The sequence below is a fragment of the Pan paniscus genome, chromosome 13, assembly GCF_029289425.2.
Source record: "Pan paniscus chromosome 13, NHGRI_mPanPan1-v2.0_pri, whole genome shotgun sequence".
NCBI lineage: Eukaryota > Metazoa > Chordata > Mammalia > Primates > Hominidae > Pan > Pan paniscus.
In genome coordinates this window covers 98,930,610-98,954,144 of record NC_073262.2, presented here as the reverse complement: position 1 = coordinate 98,954,144, position 23,535 = coordinate 98,930,610, and the positions used below count along the sequence as shown (strand labels likewise).

At 40.5% G+C, this 23,535-nt stretch overlaps 1 protein-coding gene across 7 annotated transcripts in view; it reads left to right on the top strand.

The window, feature by feature from the left end:
- HECW2 (HECT, C2 and WW domain containing E3 ubiquitin protein ligase 2) overlaps window positions 1-23,535 on the top strand; it is a 392,970-nt gene that overhangs the window by 260,127 nt on the left and 109,308 nt on the right. For 4 of the 7 annotated variants that reach the window (XM_034954717.3, XM_034954716.2, XM_008950636.5 and 1 more), the window contains 8 exons: window positions 2,029-2,198; window positions 4,535-4,677; window positions 6,722-6,822; window positions 7,235-8,608; window positions 9,791-9,886; window positions 19,055-19,205; window positions 19,902-20,005; window positions 20,523-20,647. In XM_034954717.3, coding sequence (XP_034810608.1) covers window positions 2,029-2,198; window positions 4,535-4,677; window positions 6,722-6,822; window positions 7,235-8,608; window positions 9,791-9,886; window positions 19,055-19,205; window positions 19,902-20,005; window positions 20,523-20,647 — 2,264 coding nt within the window. The remainder of the gene's footprint in view (window positions 1-2,028; window positions 2,199-4,534; window positions 4,678-6,721; window positions 6,823-7,234; window positions 8,609-9,790; window positions 9,887-19,054; window positions 19,206-19,901; window positions 20,006-20,522; window positions 20,648-23,535) is intronic. The other 3 variants (XM_055108913.2, XM_063595507.1, XM_057301463.1) reach the window with 1 other exon arrangement.

Below are 23,535 nucleotides of genomic sequence, written 5' to 3'. Positions count from 1 at the left end.
TTTAGCTCTGTCAGACCTTGTGGCATTCATTTCTGTCTATGTTACTCTTTATTTACTACAAAGAGATCCCTTTTTTGGGCATAGATTTAATATATAAAGAATATCATTCTTCTGTCTGGGTTCAAGGGCAACATAATCAAGAAAGGCAAGAAAATGAATGTGGCAATTGCCTTTTCTTCTCAAAGCTGTTCCCTGCTGAAGAAAGCCAAGTGAAAGTAGCATCATTAAACTGACAGTAAGATGCAAATTCTGCATTTAATAATGAGTACATAGTTTATGAAGTGTCAGGAATGGGGATTGCAAGGCTAATGAGATTATGGCAGCCTCTCTGAAGTGCCTATCTAGTTCTTTACCTGTCTTTTCCTTCTCCTACTGGTTTTCAGATCAAAGATCTTGCTATGTATTTCATGCAGTGTTCTCAATGCGCAGTGGCTCACGCCTGTAATCCCAGCACTTTGGGAGGCAGAGGTGGGCAGGTCATGAGGTCAGGAGATCAAGACCATCCTGGCCAACATGGTGAAACCCCATCTCTACTAAAAATACAAAAATTCGCTGGGTGTGGTGGTACGTGCCTGTAATCCCAGCTACTCAGGAGGCTGAGGTATGAGAATCACCTGAACCCAGGAGGCAGAGGTTGCAGTGAGCCAAGATCACACCACAGCACTCCAGCCTGGCGACACAGTGAGACTCTGTCTCAAAAAAAAAAAAAAAAAAAAAAAAAAAAATTGCTCTTAGTTTAATTTTTAAATATTTGCAGATATATCAAACTTTCCACCTCTACTGCCAGGTATGTGTCATTAGACATTTCTGGAGTGTTTTCAGCACATGTACCTGGGCCATGAGTTCTTGTGGGCCACTGGTGAGCCACCTCCTGGGAGCACTCCTTCGAGAATACGGTTCTATGGACAATTTCAGGCCAATTCTATTTTTCTAAGAAAGACCTTGTATTTCAGTAATGGGCTTGTGTGGGATGACCCTGGTGACTTCCTATAATTTAAGAGTCACTATCCAGGATCTGGTTGCCAGCTAATCTGGGTAATTCAAAGGTCTTTGGAGGTTCAGGGGCCATATGCAGAATTTCTCTCTGAACTACAGTGTTCAGAACCTCCCTAGATTAATCTTCCAGCATTTTCTAAGATGACTTAGCTCCCAGGCCTATCTTATTCAAACTGATATTCTCTGAAACGTTGAAGACTCAGTGGAGCCAGCTTTATTTCCTGACATGTTTGTGTCTCTTAGCCTGACCATGGAAAAACATACAGTCTCCTCACTAAATGGACTTTGGCTAGGACTTTTAGCAGCATATAGTGTGAAACAGCAATTTGTGAATCTAAGGTGAGTTATAGGACATTCTTCAAATATTTAAGTTACTTTACTGGCTATTTAAAATAGCAGGTAGCACTTACATTTCAGAAAACCTTTCTCCTAACATTCATCACATTTATGGAATATATATGACATTTTAAATGTGGTACAAATGGATATATGCTCTGATGTTTCATCTCCAATTAAACTTAGTTCTATGTATATGTAGAAGATTCATTTTTCTCTCATGAAGGAACATGTTTTTCAGTGAACTGCTTACTCAGTATTTCTCTCAAAACATTGTCTGAAATTCTGGTTGCCGAATTACATTGCTCTAGGAAAAAGGTGGTGAAGATGCACATGTTGGAATCAAAAGAGTTCCCAGGAAAAGTCAGTTTAGGGATGTGAGCTGGTGCTAAAGGTTTGGCTTCACTTTTGCGGCCTGTTAGGTGACCCCTCTGCTGAAATTACTACCATAACCCATTTGTCTTCACTTACCTAAGCAATCATAGTGTGAATAACTGCTATTGTGTTACAGAGTCGTTTCTGTTTAGAGCCTCCTGTGTGTTTATTTAAGAACAAATTATCTTTGAGCTGCTTGTTCTAATCAGGACATATGGATCCTTCCTTCTTCTGTCCCTTGTTCTCTCCCTTCCTCCTTTCTTTCCTCCCTCCCTCCTGCTTTCTCTTTGTCCCTCCCTCCTTCTCCCTCTTTCTTTAAAGATCTTAGGGCAGTTGGGCTAAAGAAAGGGATGTTCTTCAATCCTGACCCTTATCTTAAGATGTCAATTCAGCCAGGAAAGAAGAGCAGTTTCCCCACCTGTGCCCACCATGGGCAAGAGAGACGGTCTACTATCATCAGTAACACCACCAATCCAATTTGGCACCGAGAGGTAAGATGATCCTCAGGGGTCTCCTACTTGATGGTGAGGAAGTCAGCCCAGTCTCTCTCTTTCCTTGAGACTTTTGCATCCCTCAGGTTGTTTATGACGTGTCTAGGGGTTCTGCTGGGAAGGGGTACAATGAGAATGAGCTATTCCCATCTCTCCAGAGCCAGGTCTAGGGTAAGACAAATGAAGCTGTCACATCAGGGGAACAATTTAAGGAGCCTCCAAAAAACTCAATTGTTAAAATAAAGATCTTAATGCAGTTTTTTTAAACTCACAATTAATGCAAAAAATTCATAATGAATAAAATATGAACATTTAAAATAAGGACAGGATCAGTAACATTGCCTTGTAGAGTCAAAGTGGGGCCTGAGGCAAGAGGAAAAATCAGCAATACTGATCTTGTTTTATTTAAAATTTTGATATTTTGTTGTAGCATACATTTAGTACAAATTAAAGGAATTTCTCTCTCTGCGGGCTTTGGCAAATGTTTTATGAATTTCTAGAGTTTTGTTAATTAGATGAGCCATTCAAGGAGTCATCATCCTGAGTGAAGCCAGATTGTGTTGATGGTATTTTAGACTTCCTCACAGCTACAGTATGCTACCAGTCATCTTAGTGCACCATATCAGTGAAATCAAGCAAAGGGTTTTCTCATTTGAACTACGGAAAGTCAAAGAATGAACAAATAGACACTTCTTATCTAGTGAGCAAAGCTTGAGCTCTCCCTCCATTTCTTGGAGATCTGAGGCATGTTTTACATAACTAGTGTGAAAATCTTTCTGGGCTGGCATAGGAGTTACACAGTTAATTAGATCATACCCTAAATATTTAATGACAACAATATGTTCTAACAATATTGTAGAAATATTTAATTGGAGAGAGGTATATCAGGGGATCTAAAACCGATTGCAGAAAAGATGTAGTTATCTGAGACTTGCCAACACAGCAAGGCATTTCTCCTGGGCAGTTCCTATGGTTTTAGATATTGAATATTGCTTGTATTCTTACACTTGGTTTAAGAAACTACAAATGATCTCATCATGGTAAAAGAAAAAAAAAACTCTTAAGGGCATGCCACTTAGTCTAATGCATTTCAAAGCCTAGAAGAAATAAAAATATATCTCAATATGATTCTAGAAAGCACATAATAGATATGATAATGAAACAAGCAGTAACTATTTTCCTAACATTTTAAATTTGCAAAGTTTTTGACCATGTCACCAGTGCAAGCCTGAAAGGGAGGCACGAAGGATGAGATTATTATGTCTTCATTTTGGTGATTAAGAAATTGAAGCTTGAAGTGTTTATGGGACTAGCTATTCAGAGACAGAAGTGGGGCTTAAACTCGGCTTTTTTATTCTAAGCAAGTACTTTTTTCCATTAAGCAGACTGCCAAATTGCTTGGCCCTTTGGAAAACCTTAATTGTTATGACTAGATAAACCTAGAGGCACCTAAGTGAAAAGTTGGCGAACACTATTCACATCACTATAGTTGCATGGATACTGCCAGGGAAGCAGTGAAATAATTTAGGTTAGATTCCTGGCACCATCATTTACTTATCCTGAGATTCTCATCTTTAAAAAGAAAGTTACATCGTTGTAAAGATAAAGTGAAGATAATATATGTAAAAGTCTCTGTGAGTAAAGCTCTTCATATTTATTTTATATCCTTCTTAATGTCCGATCCAAATTTCCCCAGTGGCATTCTTAAAATGAAAACAACAAAAGCTATCTTAACCTCATACTTTTATTTTTCTGTCCCAGAAGAAATGACCCTGTATGCCTTTTAAACTTAAGGAAAAATTCCATTTAAACATTCTTTTAACATTTATCAGGGAAACCACAGTATTCTGCAGATGTTCCTATTTTAACCACTAAGTGGAGGAGTATTTTCAACTATGTTTTGCAACTTCAGAATTTCATGAGATTAGGAATTCAAATTGTCAATCAAATATACTAGTTAATTCTAATCCATTCTATAACAAGATATTAAATATCAAAGAATTGAGATACAATAAATGTAGGGAGTACTAAAATTGCATTGTGCATAACTTAATATTTGATAACATCTCCTAAAACTGTGAAACTAGGAAGGGCTGCATGATTGACTGAGAAGGCTTCTTTTGTCATACAGATCCTTGACTGCTGCTTTTTAATCATGGTGAATGCTAATGATTCTGAGTGAATAAAGGATTGACAATAGCTGCAGCTATTTCTAGCTATGTGGAACTCTGTATGTTGTTAGAATTTAAGAGATACCATTTCCTATACAAATAAAATGATATAGTATCATATTTGTCTTTCTTTTAAACCAGCATGTTATCTGTTTGTGTTTTCAGAAATATTCCTTTTTTGCACTTCTTACCGATGTCTTAGAAATTGAAATTAAAGACAAATTTGCCAAGAGCCGTCCCATCATCAAGCGTTTTCTGGGGAAACTAACCATTCCAGTCCAGAGGCTGCTGGAGCGACAAGCCATCGGGTAATCAGCCCTTACCTTTGGGGATCTTGTTGAGATTAGTTCATATAGGAAAAAATGACATGAAACTTGGTAGTCCTAGGACTTTTCATACTGATAAGAAGTAGTAACACAATTCTTTTAAAAATATAAGTGTCCTTACACTTATTAAAATGTACTTGACAAAAAAGTAGTTTATTTTAATTATATATGTTTTTTGCGTCTTTATCTTTTCCAAGATGTACCCACTGTTAATATTTCAGTGTCAAATCTCATAGTGTTTGATTGTCTCTCAGTATATTGGAGCTTTTTATAAAACCTTCTCCCTAGGGCAGAATTCTTGGATCAGGTTGATGCCTACCTTATCCTAAATAATTCCATCCAGAGAACTTGTTACTCTTGAAAAACGGAAACAATCTTGTCTTGGAGCCATTTAAAACGAGACCTAGACTTGAAGAAGTGTTATAATAAAGCTCCTATACATATACATTCATTCAAGCAACTAAAATTTATTCATTGACATTCTCTTAAAATTTAATGTGTAATTAATGTCTATTTTCTTTTTGTGAGCTTTTTATAAGTTGTGAGTAAAGTAGTAAGTCATACTGAGGAGATAGAGAAGACCAAAAACAAGTTATGCAAATTAACAATGCATAGCTGACTAGAGGCTCTAAACTGTACGGTGGAGCAAAGAGTAGATAGAAGAAACATTGTGTCTTCCTTCTGAAATAGCCATTAGAGGGCAGAGGTGGAGTGATTTGGCACTATCCTTTTGATGATTCTCCTTAATTAAGAATAAGTTGGCCGGGCACGGCAGCTCATTCCTGTAATCCCAGCACTTTGAGCGGCCGAGGTGGGCAGATCACCCGAGGTCAGGAGTTCGAGACCAGCCTGGCCAACATAGTGAAACCCTGTCTCTACTAAAAATACAAAAAAATTAGCTGAGTGTGGTGGCGGGCACCTATAATCCCAGCTACTTGGGAGGCTGAAGCTGGGAGAATTGCTTGAACCCGGGAGGTGGAGGTTGCAGTGAGCCAACATTGCACCACTACACTCCAACCTGGGCAACCCGGGCAACAGAGCGAGACTCTGTCTCAAAAAAAAAAAAAAAAAAGAGAGAGAAAAAGAATAAGTCATTTAATTCAGAATAAGATTGTTACTTGTGTGCAGGAAAATGAAATGACTGCATTTGACTTTGATAAAGAAACAGACTTGAAACAGATGGAAAACTCCATCCTTCAGGAGGCAGACAGTCCAAGCCCGGGGCCCAGGCAAGGCAAAAACTGAACCTGCTTCCAGATCTGGGATATGACCCCACCACAGGGGCACATCTGGCTTTGCCAACCATCCCATCAGCACTGCTTACAAGGCACCCTGAGAATCAGTGATAGGCCAGGCTTCCCAGCAGGGAGGGCCAGCAGCTGCAGCCTCCTTACTCTACAGGTGAGGAAGGAGAGCTTAGCTGTCCTCTCCCCATCACACAGCCAGGGCTGCTGTCTTAGCTATGAAGGGCGCTTTCATTCTTGTGTTCTTGTGCTTCTCTCCCCTAAGTCCCAGCTCCTGTTCTTCAGGGCATAGCACAGTGCCCTACGTGCCATGTTGGGTGATAATCCTTAGCTGTGAGTGTCCTTTTAGAACCAGCTTCCTGTTGTGCTAAATGCTGAGGAACCAGGCTCTCTCCCCTTTTACACCCGAGTCAAAAAGCCCCTAAAACTTGAGGCCTTTCACAACTCCTTTATGACCTTCAAAATGTCCTTTTCCTGGTCACCCTTAAAAGTGAGAGAGCGAATCAGTGTCCTTAAAAATATCACATAGCATATGATGTCTTGTGCTCGTAATAATAATTTTTCTTATGGCAACATTTCCTTTTATCTCCGGGTTTATAAGTGTTCCATTTGTATGAATGAATAATATTACATTGGACTATAATGGGCTTTGAGCCTTTAATGTTCTTGTGAGTCTGAAAGTTTTAAGAGAGATAGGAGGGATTTGGTGGGTGGCCTGTGGAAAGACGGCGAAGGCTGACTCCAGCGTAGTCAGGATGAAAGAAGCATTTCTCTTCTTGCAGTGATCAAATGCTCAGCTACAACCTTGGCAGAAGGCTCCCAGCTGACCACGTGAGTGGGTACCTCCAGTTTAAAGTGGAGGTTACATCTTCTGTTCATGAAGGTGAGATATAAATATATCTGTATGAATACATTGCTATAGGAAAAACTTGTTAAACCTAACTCGATTGTCAGTTTGCTTCTGAAGAGAATTGAATTCATGTTCTGTTTTGAAAGTAAAATAGCTGTCAAATAATTACCTGCTGAAATTTTCTAAGCAAGTAGGAAAGGCTGTTTGCCCAAAAATGTCTCTTAGATTGATGCCTGCATTTTGAAACTGGGCTGTAGAGTTTTCAGCCATGCTAACATAGATAGCTCCTTGCCAAGCTGATTAGCAGTCTCCTCATTTAGTAGTGAGTGGTGAATCTTAGCAAGTCAGTAGAAAGCCCTCAGAATGACTGATTTCTTTGAACTTATTGGTGGCAAAGCAAATAAGTCATAAAACTTTCACTTATTATTTCTGGTTAATTTTTTAGAAATGCTGTTTTCTCATTCAGATGCCTCTCCAGAAGCTGTTGGCACAATACTTGGAGTCAATTCTGTGAATGGAGACTTAGGTAGCCCTTCCGATGACGACGACATGCCAGGGAGCCATCACGACAGCCAGGTGTGCTCTAATGGGCCAGTTTCTGAGGACAGTGCTGCCGATGGAACCCCCAAGCATTCACTCAGGACTAGCTCCACTCTGGAAATAGACACAGAGGAATTAACCTCTACTTCTTCAAGGACCTCACCTCCCAGAGGACGTCAGGATTCACTCAATGATTACTTAGATGCTATCGAACACAATGGCCACTCCAGGCCGGGGACAGCGACCTGCTCTGAGAGGTCCATGGGTGCCTCTCCGAAACTGAGGAGTAGTTTTCCCACTGACACAAGACTCAATGCCATGCTTCATATTGATTCAGATGAAGAAGATCACGAGTTCCAGCAAGACCTGGGTTACCCATCTTCCTTGGAGGAGGAGGGAGGCCTGATCATGTTTAGCAGGGCATCCAGAGCTGATGATGGAAGCCTGACATCTCAGACAAAGCTGGAGGACAATCCTGTTGAGAATGAGGAAGCCTCCATACACGAAGCTGCTTCCTTTGAGGATAAGCCAGAAAATCTTCCAGAGCTTGCAGAGAGCTCCTTACCTGCAGGCCCAGCCCCAGAGGAAGGTGAAGGCGGCCCAGAGTCTCAACCCAGTGCTGACCAGGGCAGTGCTGAACTGTGTGGCTCTCAAGAGGTAGATCAGCCCACAAGTGGGGCAGACACGGGGACTTCTGATGCATCAGGAGGAAGCCGAAGAGCCGTCAGTGAGACCGAGTCTCTCGATCAGGGCTCTGAGCCTTCCCAGGTGTCCTCTGAAACAGAACCCAGTGATCCTGCCAGGACAGAGAGCGTGAGCGAAGCCAGCACCAGGCCTGAGGGAGAGAGTGACCTGGAATGCGCTGACAGCTCCTGCAATGAGAGTGTGACCACGCAGCTGTCCTCTGTGGACACACGGTGCTCCTCTCTTGAGAGCGCACGGTTTCCTGAAACCCCAGCCTTTTCTTCTCAGGAGGAGGAAGACGGAGCCTGTGCAGCAGAGCCCACCAGCAGTGGCCCTGCCGAAGGGTCGCAGGAATCCGTGTGCACTGCTGGTTCTTTACCTGTGGTACAGGTGCCCAGTGGGGAGGATGAAGGGCCAGGGGCAGAATCGGCCACTGTACCTGACCAGGAGTTGCTGGGGGAGGTCTGGCAGCGGAGGGGGAGCCTGGAGGGAGCTGCAGCTGCTGCCGAGAGCCCACTGCAAGAAGAAGGCAGTGCTGGGGAGGCCCAAGGCACCTGTGAAGGGGCAACTGCCCAGGAGGAGGGCGCTACTGGAGGTAGGATATGGACACCACTGTGGCTCTTGGCTCGAGCGTAGCTGTGCAGAGAGAAGTTCTGTAGTTTTCCCCTCAATGTAAATAAGGCCGCAGGTTACATATGACCTGAATTCCTCACCTTGAGGTTCAGCAGGCAAGAAGAGAGGCAAGATTGAAAACAGGGCCAGGAAGAGAAGGAAACAGGTAACAAATGAGTGGGCAGCTGAAACCCTTCCTCTAGATTAGGCCTCCTGTTTCAGAGCGGGGAGACCTTGGGACTTAATCACATAGCTAGGAAGAAGGCAGCATGGTTTGCATCCAGATGGGCTTGAGTTCAAATTCAGTGCTCTTTTAAAAAATGGCTCTTCTGCTGCTGAAGTAACAGGCCTGTTAAACAGCAGTCTTCAAACTTAAATAATGGGTCTCTATTGGAACCTGGGTTTGTAGATACACAACCAAACAGGCTGGCAGCTTCAACCTTAGTGTAATCTGCAAAGGTTATGAGAAACACCTAGCCACTCCTCCTTTCTAAAATTTCACAGTGGAAGATTAATGTATGCTATGCATCAAAGGTAGTGTTTTTGTCTTCTACAATTTAGGAATGTCAACTAAGTTAGGTGATGCCTTCTGACTTGGAGAATAAGCTGTTTTTGTATCCAAGGACACAAATTTACACCTGAAATTTGTATTACGCTCAGTGAATGCAGCTCTCTAGAATGATTCCTTTAATATGCCCTGTAAGGATGCATTAAAAATCAGAGAGCAATTTCATATGTCTGGCTGGCATAACTCAGAAATAGGAATGATTTTCTTTTTCTGTAATGTATTTTTCTACCTACATGATCCCCTTCTTTTCTTCCTCCTCCTTTTTTTTTTTAAATTTTGTTTCCTTCATTATATTGTAGCCACCATGTGACCCTAAAGCATTAGCGCATGACCAGGACAGAGGCCGTCATGGGTGAGGGATGAGGCAGGGGAAGCTGCAGGAGGGGGGGATACATGCAGAGGACATTTCTTCAGGAAGCCCTCTTCTAAGCATTCACCTCCTATTCTCTTCTTTTCTTTCTAGGTCCTCATATGGGAAATGAGACTAAACAGAGAAAAGAAACTAGCCTTGGGATTTATGTTAGGTTTTTTATATAGAGTCTATTTTGATACTGAAAGAGAAAACAATACCTGGTAACTTTCTACCTTTAATCCTAGGTTCTCAAGCCAACGGCCACCAGCCACTGCGAACACTACCTTCAGTGCGCCAGGATGTTAGCCGGTACCAGAGGGTGGACGAGGCTCTCCCACCAAGTGAGGACCTGTTAGTTAAAAGGGCCCACCTAAATCAAAGGGTGAAAGGTGACAGGCAGGCCCATTCCCATGAGTCTCAAAAGATGGATACATGGTCTTCAAGCAGAAGGAATCTGGGGGTTGCCACTTGACATAGCAGGTGTAGTCCGGGACGTGCTAGGCCAATGACTCTTCTCTGGCACCATTATGCTGAAAGAAAGGGCAGCTGTAAATCCTGTGTTGCCCATGGGGTAAATACTATAATAATGGAGGTAGATCCAGATATTTTGGGAAATTGGGTGCATAATAGAATTGTTTTAAATTATGTCTTACCACAGCATGAATGTTCTTTCAGCTAATAGACAAATTGGTACACTGTCTTAGAAAAACCTCACTCTATGTAATATACTGCCTTTTTGTTCACTTACAGCATTTAAAATCATTAAGCACAAGGTTCTGATTTTTTTTCTTAGGGATATGCGAGAAGTATTGTTAATTTCAGAAATTAGTCTACTAGTTATTTGGGATAGGACAATTAGCTGGGGACTTGAAAGACATTTCATTTATTTCACTTTCAGAAAACACTTAGCACTTAAGGAGAAATGGTGGAGGATTAGGGATGCTGGGATATAGTTACATAATCTGTATTCAAAGGTATGAGTGATACCCTTAGCCAATCATAATCCAAATGAAGTGTAAACTTTGTTTAAATTTCGACAGTCCTTTAAAGAGATGTAGCTCTATGAGAGCAATGCATTTTGATGAATATTGATAAAGCCTGGTAAACATTGCTTTAAAAAAAAACACTGGAAGGTACACCCTTTTGCCTTACCGCTTTCCCTTCTTGCTCACCCTCTCCACTTACCCATCTTATATGTGACCATGACAACAGGCTGATGCCTTGGTTCCTCTGTTTTAAAAATGGTGGAACATAAAGAAGGGAGGGGATGTGTTTAAAGGGTTGCAATTCTGAGTGATTAGTCTGGCAAGTACTGACAAAAGAGCTGAATGGTACTATGAAGAGTTTATCAAAATATCGGCTTAATCCTTTTGAAATTCTTTTGGGCACAGATCTTTCCCTTGTTTGTTTATTTGGATAACTAAGGGCCGTGACTCATAACAAACATATTTTAAGCAGTTTAAAATAAAATGGACTGAGAGATTAATTAACCTTGTATCATCTTAAGCAGGTAGAGGGGCCCAGGGACCCGAGAGGGCCACAGAAAACTTCCTTATTGATAAAACAATTGGTAAACCTTTAGAGAAAAGATGAGTCAAAAAAGGAAAATGTTTCTGGAAGATATTTAGGTATAATTGGAGCAAAACAAATTCAGAACACTAGGAGAGAGTTCTGGGAGAGCTTTATTTTTATGTATATACAGATTAATAGTCATTTAGAGTTTCAGAGGGTTGGACAGGAGCATTGCAGAAGTGCGTTGATAAATCACGTCTTCCTAGCCACATCCAATTGCTGTAATTTTTGCTGTATACAAGTTTGGTCTCCTGATTGTATTTAATAAAGACAGATACTTTCCTACTGAAATTATGACCATAATTCATAAATGACATAAGATGTTTGTGACATCTCAATGTATTGTTTAAATACTGGTGTTTGCATTACACCTGTAGATACATCTTGGGAAATTTTTTTTACAATTGGCAGTTCCTTTTAATGAGTTGATGTATTTGCAAAAGTAAAGGCAACTTAGTGACTCATCGTATTTAATCAGTGACTGACAAACAGGAGGAAAATTCTTAAGAAGTGTTCCCTCTTATTCAGAGGTTTTCAGTGATGGCAGGGGATGCCACCCACTACGCGATGTTTAGAGTTGAGGTGGGGTGGCCTTTCAGTATAACAGTGGTTGAAGGGTGCTACTGGCATTTAGTGGGTGGAGGGCCAGTGTATCAAACATCCTGCAATGGGGGACAACTAAGAATTGTCCCACCCAAAATTCAACAATGTGCACTCTAAGAAACACTTCTCTGTGCTAATTTATTTAATACTTGGTAAATAACATTTTTTTGTAAAATATAAACAGAATTTTTATATTTTAAAAACTCAGAAGTGAAGATGCCTCCCTCTAAAAATATAAGTTATACACACACACACACACACACACACACACACACACACACTCATACACTCGTGCTGTAGGACCAAGCAACTTGCAAATCTGGGGATGTGTATTCTCATGGATAGGTTGTGGATTGTGATCTGAGCATACCTGATTGCTGTTCAGCTCTGTCTCCCATTCCCATGTGTGTCTCATCCTTGTGACAGTGTTAATCGCTTGGCTGCCCTTGCTACTTGTCTGTCCTCACCTCAGCTGGATCCCTGCCCTCCTTTTCTAACTGGACAACTTTGCTACCACCTCTGGTCATGCGTCTGACTTACAGCTGTGGCATCTACACTCTGCGGTGTCTTGTGGCTTCTGGGCTCAGCTTGGGGTGTCTGGCTGGATCGTGCAGATTGGCCCATCTCTTAAATGACCTGATTGAATTTTAAGGCTAACAGTTGTGATTTTTAACACTGTTAGTTATTATAACTTCTTTTTTGCAGTGATCTACACTTTACAAAGCACACTTTTGCATCCTTTCCTTTATTTTTTGTTCTTTCAATAATTTTGCGAGGTAGGTGAAGCACGTCTTGTCTGTAATTTATAGGTTGTTGCATAGAAGTCAGCTAATCTGATTCTTTTATTTTATAGTTGCAGAAACTGAAGCCCAGATAAATTAAGTAATTTGCTTAAGATTTCATGCAAGTAAAAGTTGACACAGAGTCTCAAATATTCCCTCTCCTCTATCAGGTATTCTGATCTGAGATTGGAAGGGAAGGGCCTATTGTGTGGGTAGATGAATGTAAATTCTGAAAGTCTGGTTTGAGGCAGAGGGTGGCTTACACGGTGATATGTTATTTATTGGGCACCACCAATGCCTCACATCAGAGGGTTTGGGGGTTTCACTGAAACTTCAATATATTGCAGTGCTTTGAGGTCAGACCCACCAGGAAGACTCAAAAAGTGCTCAGCTTTCTCTTCTTCTGGGATAGAGTTATGCAAAGAGGCCCTCCCCAAGGAGGCCCCTCACCTATTAGGGAAGTGGCTGCAGTGGTTTGAGCCAATATCATGTGGTCCAGACAGATGTGCTGTATTCAGCATCTGTATTAGACCCAGCAGCACCTTTCCTCTCTGTGCAGGTCACTCTCTTTCTACCCTAGGGACAAGCTACTGAAGCAGTGTAGTTTGAGCTTTGATGGCCGCCATGTGGCATGATCATGGTGCACTGCAGCCTCAACTCATGGGCTCAAGTGAAGCTCCTGCCTCGGCCTCCTGAGTAGCTGGGACTATAGGCAAGCATGATCATGCCTGGCTGGTTTTTTTATGTTTTTATTTTTTGTAGAGACAGGGTTCTATGTTGCCAGGGCTGGCCTTGAACTCCTGGCCTCAAGCAATCCTCCCACCTTGGCCTCCCAAAGTGCTGGGATTATAGGTGTGAGCCACTGTGCCTGGCTTTGATTCTTTTTTTCTTTTTCTTTATCATTATTATTGTTGTTCTTGTTATTTTAGCACCTTTTCGTCATATTTTCAGGGATTTACTTGTTTGCTTTCTTCTTTTTCCATTCTTATTTCTCCCATCTCAAGAAGGGAACAGATCTTGGACTTAGTACTAAGATTGATCAGTGGTGATGGTGATCTACCAATTGGTTCTCAAAATCTTACTCTTGCCTTAGATGACACAGAGTGCCCTGTGGCCTTGTGGCTTGTGTAACTCCAGCTCTGGTTGAGAGATATTCTAATGATTCGTAAAAAATAAGAAAGTTCCAGGCCTTGGAGTCAGCATGACACTGTTGAGAGCCTCCCAGGGAAGTAGCTTGGACTCAATTATGCCCAGAATGCCTTAAGAATTTTCTGTATCTTCTCATTCTGATGTTACTGATGGTCCTGTCAGCTAGAGGTAGTTCAGGGCTAAAGCCCTCTAAAATATCAGTGTGACAAATGTTGGTCTTTTTAGCATTAAGATGAGTGAAAAAAGAATCGCCAGCCCAGCCCCTCTGAAAAACTATTTTCTTTTTCTCTTATTGATTCCAGTGTAATTGTGACTTAACCCATTGCTGCATTGGAGACAGTATGGAATTGTTGTATAAACGTTTTTCCCCCAAAATGGTAGTTTTTCTAGGAATAGGCCTAGATTCAGGATGAACAGTCTGGTTAGTGGACTCTGATAGGATCCCAGGATGTTGCATATTGTTAGGACTCGTCTATTACTTATGTGAGGGGTTCAAACTATGGGGGAACATTTATCATTTTTGTGGTTGTATACTTTCATTATTAAAGTATTTTTTAAAATGAAGGCCTAAAACCATGCAGTGAATCTGAAAAGTATAATTAATCTAAACTTAGAGTTTCTACTATGTTTAGGGTTAGGGACTCTTATTCTCTAAGGTTACAACTTTGTTTTGAGGAAAAAATGGATACTTTTAAACTAAAAAGCTACCTTATTAAAAATTGAAGATTAAAGTGCCAAATATGCAACTACTTGACTTTTTAAAAAACTTTTTGTTCAAATAAAATAGCAGAAAAGAGCACATATGGCCTCCCGAATTCTTTCTACTAAACATACATGGCAGGCCACGCCATCAGCACTCTAGAAGTCCCCTTTGTACCCTCTTTCAATCACTGACCGCAACTCCATATGGGGAAATGGGCCTACCGTCCTGATTCCTAAAGTCATAGATAAGTTTAGCCTACTTTTGTACTTTATACAAATGGAATTTTACTTCCTTGAGTGTTCAAATAAGAAAAAAAAATTTTTAAACACTGTCATCTGTCATTTATCACAAAGCTTATAATTTTCCTTGAAAGTACCTTTAGTTCATTAGAACTTAATCATCTCGCCATTTTGGTGATGATACCTGTGGTTATTATAGTTTTTTATAGTGGATTTATACATTTATTTCACAACAATCAGGTGCTTGATTTTACTAAATCCAATGATAACCAATTCAAAACCCTGCCCATAGCACCCCCCCAGCCATCCCTGATATGTTGTAATTCATGCTGTTTAGTTGTTAACTTCTCAATATCAGTATCCACTGAGATGTATTCACACCTCATCCGATCATAAGCCAAGTGGTCCAGTGGAGACCGAGGTCTGATTTGAAGGGAGTGGGAAAGGATGATGAGATGAGCAGAGGGATCACAGAAACAACCCTGCCCCCTTCCCACATATGTTGATTTTAAAAACTGTAAACTCTGAAGACCTTACGTTCTACCTGCCTCTGTTCCCTGCTGAGGACACCAGTGCTGTGACAGTAACCTTGGAGTAGTTTTACCCACTTTCTAATTCTCCGACTTTCCCTTCATGTCCAGCCACTTAAAAGCGCCTATTTATATTTAAGTCTTAGGGTGTCTAAGAGTCTACTTGCTCCTGGATTTTAGGCAAGGTTTAGGGTTTTGTTTGTTTGTTGTTGTTGTTGTTTTGAGATGGAATCCAACTCTGTTACCCAGGCTGGAGTGCAGAGGCGTGATCTCAGCTCACTACAGCCTCTGCCTCCTGGGTTCAAGTGATTCTCCTGTCTCAGCCTCCTGAGTAGCTGGGATTACAGGCATGCACCACCACCCCTGGCTGAATTTTGTATTTTTAGTAGAGACAGGGTTTCACCTAGTTGGCCAGGCTGGTCTCAAACTCCTGGCCTCAGGTGATCTGCCCGACTTGCCCTCCCAAAGTGCTGGGATTACAGGTGTGAGCCACCGCACCCGGCCGCTGAGGTTTAGTTTCTTGTGAGCCCCCATTTCATGGTCTCTGAGAAAGCTAACATTTGCCTCATGGGTTTGTTCAGCAAACTAGCTACTGTTTTAAGTTCTTATTAATTTGTGTCAGTGTTGCTCAAATTTTAGTGTGTCTAGGAATAAGCCGAGAAGGTTGTTAAAAGTGTAGATAACTGAGCCCTAGCTTCAGATAGTCTGATTCTGAAGACCTGGGGTGCATCATAGGAATCTGCATTTTTATTGATCCTCAAAGTGATTCTGGCACATGTTGTCAGAGTCCACCTGCCTTGAGAAACATTTCTGTAGGTAATAGTTTTCAAACCTTATTATTGTCATGAAGCTATTTATGCAAATGAAATATTATGTGGAACACCAATATACACAGCAATAACATTGGAGCTGTCATGGCTAAAATAGGATTGTCAGGTGTTTGTGGAGCCCTGTCCCTCAGGGACTCAAATCTCCTGGCCCTGTAAGGCTAGCCTAGACATAAAATGTTACTAGGTTCTTGCTGAACTTAATATAATAAAATGGGCATAATTTTATAGATTCCTAGAATACTAGAACTGGAAGAGACCTTTGCAATTGTTTGATTGTGTCCTCTAATTTTTCAAAACTGTGATTCATAGGGGTGTAGTGACTTTTTTTAAGGTCTTGTAGTGAAAGTGTGTCAAGCCACAGCCAGAAATCAGGCCTTCTACCTCCCAATTCAGTGCAAAACACACACACACACACCCAAAATCGTTGCTCTCGTTTTCACTGCACCCTGATTATATAACGTATTTGACAATGTGGCAAGACAAGGAAGTAAATGTTAAGTCCTCAGTCTTCTAACTCTACCTATCTCATTTTAGCATTGTCTATCTGAAAGAAACTTTGATGCTATGAAATGAGTTTTCATATGCTTTCTTATACCAAAAACAAACCAGGCCCAATATAAAGACATATAAGATGTTGGAGCAGTTGTACCCAGCAAAGTAACTTTGATAGATACAACAGAGAGCTAACCTTCCTGCAGGCACCTCTGCTGCCTTTGCCTGGGTAGAATGATATTGACAGCGTGGGTAGAAGTGGATATGTAGTTCATGGATAAACCAATAGCATAACAGCCCTTCCTGATTCAGAGACAAGCATTCACTTGAAATTGGCACTATAGAATTTGTCTTTATGGGGTCTTGAGTAATTACATCAGTGTGAAGATACAGTATTTGATAGGGATAATTTTAATATGTGTTCAGTGTTCCATGACCTTAGAAAGCAAATTTTTGGTCCTTGTTTTCTTATTCTCCCCATTGCACATTGAAAGGTCTTTATTGAACTATAAATTAAGGCTATTACTGGCCTTTGTAGAAGGTGAATACAAGAATCATTCTTTTTTGTGGCTTTGTGTCATTTTAAATTATTTTTTCATTTATTACATGCTATGTGCAAGACACATTAATTTGGCTGTTCTCTCTTCCACCTAGCCATTTTGCTACACATACAGACCTCAAACAAGCCATAGTCACATTTCACTTGGTAAATTCCTACTTTGTTAGTTCCAGGAAAAAATTCCATCTTTGAGAATTTTTTTCACTGTTTTTGTCAGAAAATGGAAAGTATGCAACAATGTGTTTTCTTTTCTGCCATAACTGCCAGAAAATTAAGAGCCAAATTTTAGTAATAATCTAATCTTGGGAGTTTGGCAGCATCTTCTCTCTCTGTTTCCTTTAGTTGGTCTAGTTGCTGTCTATTTTTTTATCCTGAATTGACCTATTCTACATTTTTAAAATTGGGGCTACTGTAAACATTCTTTGGAGAAGAATTGGTCATTTCTTTTCATGTGTATTTGATTTGATGTCTATGTGCCTGAATTACCCTGACTCCAATGAGAAAGGAATGAGATAGGGGTAATTGGTTCCCAAAATCTTTGAGATGGAAAAGCATGCAAGGAGCAGAGCAAAACAGTGAAATAAATCAAAGTGTTTTGAAAAATGGTTCCTGAGGATGCTTTAATGTACTTGCTATTTGTGAGCATATCAACAGGCTGGGCATGAGGTCTTTTGAAAATGTCTTATTGATGGGACTTCAGTGCCCAAAGAATTCAGATTTGGCAGGCTGTTTCATGGTACAGTCTGTGTTACCTTGGAACATGAATGGCATTGAGTTGTTTGCTGTCTGTGTGGTGCTTTTGTTCAGCCCAATTCCTCTTTCTTTTGCCATTTGTCATAAATTACAATGTGCTGAGATCAACAAAAGATGTCTTTCTGCTCCTAGCTGAGGTGATGGCCTTCAGCAATGGTCTGGTGCAGGCTGAGCTCTACCATGCAGGTCTTTCCAACCCTAAGGACTCTGTTGGGATACTTGCCCTGTTCCCTTACAGAGCAAATGCCATAGGTGGTCAGGAGAAAATATGCCCTCCTTCTGGTCTCCAGGATTAGCCCCACTGTGTCTGTTGATAAGCATGTGATCACATGGACAGTTTTGAGATAGTTGAATGTGTCAGGAGAAAAATGCTTATTAATTTCAAAAAATAACTTACACAAAAATATAAATGCATAAAGAACTTTCCTGGTTAAAGAATAGATTTCTGCTGTTTTCATGTTTCCTGTGCAAATTACCCTTCACACCTGTAATAAGTTTCAAAATTTTGCCTTTTGAAAAGATCAGCTCATGCTCTGTGGATTTCAGTAGGCGAATGGCCTTTTAGAGAGTCACAAAGGTGGCGTGTCTGACTCTGAAGACCAATCTGCCTTCTGAACATTCACTTGTATATTTCTCTAGAAAGATTTAACACACTTAAAAATAAAATTAATCTTTTAAAACGTTATGTTTATTTGACGTTGGGAAGCAAGAAATTGCCCTTGCTCTGAAAATGTAGTCATCTTTGGAAAAGTGCAAATAGAAGTTTGTAGATAATGATACTGTTTCATCACTAGGCGAGCATAGTTATTTTAGTTATTTTTTTCTGAGGACTAAATTTACTACAATTGTGCATGAATATGCGTGTGGAAGTTTCCAGCTATGAGGCTTTCACTGAAGCTAGAAAAGACGTAGAGAAATCAGGTTTTTTTGGTGAAAATAAACATCAGTACCCATTTTGACGTGACTATCTGAAGTGTTATGAAACCAACTACATATATTTTTGAAATGCTGGGGCTCATATGTGAAGGGTGAGCACTGTGGGCAAATTTGGAAAGATTCTCTACATTTAAAGATCATTTAAGGGACTGGTATTATATGCACAGGATAGGCTAAATAATCAGTCACAACAGATTCTGGAGTGGACTGGGGAGAAGTAAGGGATAGTGCAGTGAGATGTATGTTATTAGTCTCAGATTATAGCATGTCAGAGAAAGAAAACACATGCCGAACTTAATGAACCCTATTAATCATCTCACCTCCTCCTCCTAATTCCTTTCGGTGCCTCACTGCTGTTTAGACTGGGAGGCACGCATTGACAGCCACGGCAGGATCTTCTACGTGGATCACGTAAACAGAACCACGACGTGGCAGCGACCGACAGCTCCCCCAGCCCCGCAGGTGCTGCAGAGATCTAACTCCATACAGCAAATGGAGCAGCTGAACCGGCGGTGAGGATGAGCATTTTGCTGTGACTGTTGTATTTTGTGGTTGGGCTAATTTTTACTTGGCACAAAGTAGAAGACATGGTTGTCTCTTTGATCTTTGTGTGTCCTGTCATTAAAGTGTAGCTGTTACCGCTTTTGATTCCCAGACTTCAATTGGATTTCTCTTGATTAAAAAAAAATAATAATACTCACCCACATATATACCTTGTTTGGAAACTAGAGAACAAATAAATATGACCCCTTTAGTCAACCCAAGCATTGATGTTTACTAAAGCAGAACATATACATTTGTTATTTAAAGCCAAACATCTTTTCTAGTCTCTAGAATCTTTATTTGTGGCTTCTCATTATTATCAACCTAAGCTTTTTAGATGAGTCATTCTTTTCCAAGAATTAATTGCTGTGGAACATAAAGTTTTTTTCCTTTAACAATATAGGAATTTACTTTTCTTTAGTTGAGGGCCACAGAATTTTTTTAGTGTTATTAATTTGCCAGGAAAATGTTCCCCAAACAATGGACAGAAGAAATTTAATGCAGTGTAATTTAAACAGCAGATGGCCAAGAAGTCCAGGGAATGGGGGTTGGAGGAGGAAATAGTTGAAGCTGAGAAGATAGTGAAAAGTTCTAGACTCTTGGGGAGCAGTTGAGTCCCATCTCTTAAATGCTGCTGGAATGTAACTCTAGGCTCATGATTTTAGATATCAGAGTATCCGCAGAACCATGACTAATGAGAGGCCTGAGGAAAATACCAATGCTATTGATGGGGCAGGGGAGGAAGCTGACTTTCACCAAGCCAGTGCAGGTAAGAGCTTTGGGCTTTGTTTTTGTAATTTCATAAAAGTGGAAAAAGAAGCAAATAAGGATTCCCAACAAATAAGGCTTTTCTTTTGGAGAACTTTTGCTCTTCAGTAAGATCTGGTAATCCAACTCAAAAAACAGAATTTACCAGAAACCTCTTCTAATCCTCAATGTTTAATTAATATTAAGAAAGGAATCACAAAACCCAAGTAGAATATAAATTTCTTTAATTTCTTGATCTGTGGGATATTGGAAAAAGAATCAGATCATTTAAAACACGTAAGAATGCATTAAAATGTTAATAGTGACTAGAAATATTACTTAACTGAATTTTAGTGTAATTAAGAACAGCCATGTTTTATGTATGAATTTACAGCAAAGAAAAAAGCATTGGGGGATTAAAATGATGACACATGATGTGGGTATCCTATGGTTCTTTTGAAATGCAGACTGAAGTGAGTAGATAGTTTTCACATCGTAGAAAGATTTCCCTGACAGCCTCTGTGGTCTGCCCCATCTAGATTTCCGACGGGAGAACATCCTGCCTCACTCTACCTCCAGATCCAGGCTCACGTTGCTGTTACAGTCTCCCCCCGTGAAGTTCCTCATCAGCCCAGAGTTCTTCACCGTGCTGCATTCTAACCCTGTGAGTAGCGAATCTGAAAGAGTGTGAAGGAAAACAACAGGCCAAAGCAAATGATCGTTGTTTTTGCAGTAATAGCAGGAATGATAATGGCGAATGTTTCCAGAGCACTTAGTGTGTTCCGAGCTCTGTGTTGAGCACTGTACACTTTAACCCGTTTAGTCCAAAGAAACCATTTGAGTTCACTGGGCTGCTATAACAAAGCACTGTAAGCTGGGTGGCCTATAAGCAACAGAAATTTATTTCTCATGATTCTGGAGCTGTGAAGGCCAAGATTGAGGCACTGGCAGATATGGTGTCTGATGACAGTCCATTTCCTTGTGTGTAGATAGCATCTTCTCCCTCCATCTTCATATGGTCTAAGGGCTGAGGGTGCTCTCTCAGGCTTCTTTTATAAGGGTATTAATTCCTAATTACCTCTTAGGTCACCTCCTGCCCCCACCTCCTAATACTATTATATTGGTGATTAGGTTTCAACATACGAACTCTGGGGGACACAAACATCGGACCCATAACAGGAGGATTTAAAGGATTATTCCACGAGTCTCTGAGGGCTGAGGGAGTGGCTTACGGAAGATAGTAATTAAAGGAAGGTCATTTTAACTGCACATGAAGTGATTTAGAATGAGGGAAACATTGGCCATAGAAGTCTAGCAGGATATAATCCGTTCATCATGGCATGTGTTGATAGGAACCTGTACTAGGATATAAGAAAATAGACAAAAAGGATTCAGCATGAGAGGAATCGCAGACAGGGAGTTGACAAGATTTGGTGGGTAAATAGGTAGAATAGAAACTGAAGAAGTTGACCTTGAGTATTAATAATAATAATACATAAATAATGAACAATACATAATTAATAATACTAGGAAAATTCGAATGAGGGGCTTGTTAAAGGAATTGAAGGAGAACATATTGAATTTAACAAGACATATTGTACACTTTCAGAAAGAGAGTAGATCATAGAGAAAAATAAAAGTCAACATAGTCCTATCACCAGGAGTATGTGGTGAGGTAATTAGTATATATTAATACATATTTATTTATGTTAATATTTTTCTGCCTTCTTTAGCTTTGCTTTACAAGTATAAACATCTGTCTGCCTTTCCTCATCATTGTCTCCTGGTTTACAGGTTTAGCTTGGAGCAGAGAAGACTTGGGAGGAGAGTAAGCAACGAATAACATGCTAGCTATCCTCATATATTATGAGAGAGGGGTTAGATTTACTGAGCACTCAGCTTCGCAAGTTTGTTGATGATTATGTGCTAGGCACTGAGCTAAGACCTAGGGATACAGAGATGACAGCAACTGTGGGCCCTGGCATCCCAGACTTGAGAGTAATTATAATGTCATAACCAGAATTACAAGTGCAATAATGGATGGCTATAGAAGATACACTGCTGGAGTGGACGATTAACTCCACTCCAGGGAAGGCACATGGAAGGGGCCATAGACAGGTTTGCATTTGAGATTAGTTTTAAAGGCTGATTAAGAGCTTGTCCCAGAAACAAGATGGGCAGGAGTACTCTAGGTAGAAGGAGCATCATTTGCAAAACAATCGATTCATGAAGCTGCAAGTCTGTCTTGATAATTACTGCAGAAGTTCTAAAACTGGATTATTAGTATTGTAAGCAATTCGGTGTTGCTGGTGTATTGAGAACATAGGACACTAGTGAAAGTCAGATTTGAGCCTGGGAAGGGATACAGAAGCTAGGTTACACAAACCTAAACTCATGTATGGGACAATTCTAGGAGGTGACAGGCTTTCATGCAAGGCAGAATGGGCTAACATTTAGAGTTGTCACTGTAACAGAGAAAAAAAATCATGCTTTAATAGGAAGAGCCTCAGACTTGGAGTCAGAAGGCACAAGCTCCCCTTTGTTTTCTGTTCATTTGTTCATGCCTTCATTTAATCAGTATTTATTAAATGCCTGTGATTTGCCTGGTACATTCTAGACTCTGGGAATAGAGTGGTAAATAAGACAGAGTAGAATATAGTTAACAGACTAGTGAATAAAAAAGATAATGCAGGTACTGTAGTGTGGTGTGAGGCAACTGAAACCACACACTGGGATAGAGTTACTTGGGGATGAGGAGGAGGAAGCACTATTTTATTTTATTTTATTTTTTACTCTCAAAATCTCACAAGGAGGCACTATTTTAGATCAGGTGGACAGGAAGGCCTTTCCAAGGGAGCCACATTCAAGCCGTCATAAAATGCCCAGAAGCCGATAAGGTAAATGTCTGAGAACAGAACCTGCCTTGCCAAGGAAGTGCAGAGACTCAGGGGTAGGAATGAGTTTTCTGTGGTACATAATATGGTCAGGGAAGCGCGCAGGGCTACAGAAGGTTGGGCTTGCATGATCTGGCAAGGTATTTGGGCTTTATTCTGAAAGGGTTTTCTATATGGGAGTAATTTAGAGTTTTAAAAGTTCCTTCTAGCTGTTATGCAAAGAATGGGTTTTAGAGGGCAAGCTTGGCATCAGGGAGACTAAGTGAAAAGCTACTGTGGTAAGGCATGGAAGTGGCTTGGGCTAACGCAGTTAGCAGTAGAGACGGTGACAAGTGGATGAATATTGGATATATTTTGAAGACAGAGATGACATTCTTGCTAATAGATTGGAATATGGGATAGGAGAAAAAAGGGCTTCAAGGAGGAGCAACTGTAGCTAGACTAATAAAGAAGAAAAGAGATAAGACTCAAATAAACACAATCAGAAATGATAAGGGACAGATAACCACTGACCCCACAGAAATACAAACAACTGTGTCAGAGAATACTATAAACACCTCTATGTACATAAACTAGAAAATCTAGAAGAAATAGATAAGTTCCTGGACACATACACCCTCCCAAGACTGAACCAGGATGAAATTGAATCTGTGAATAG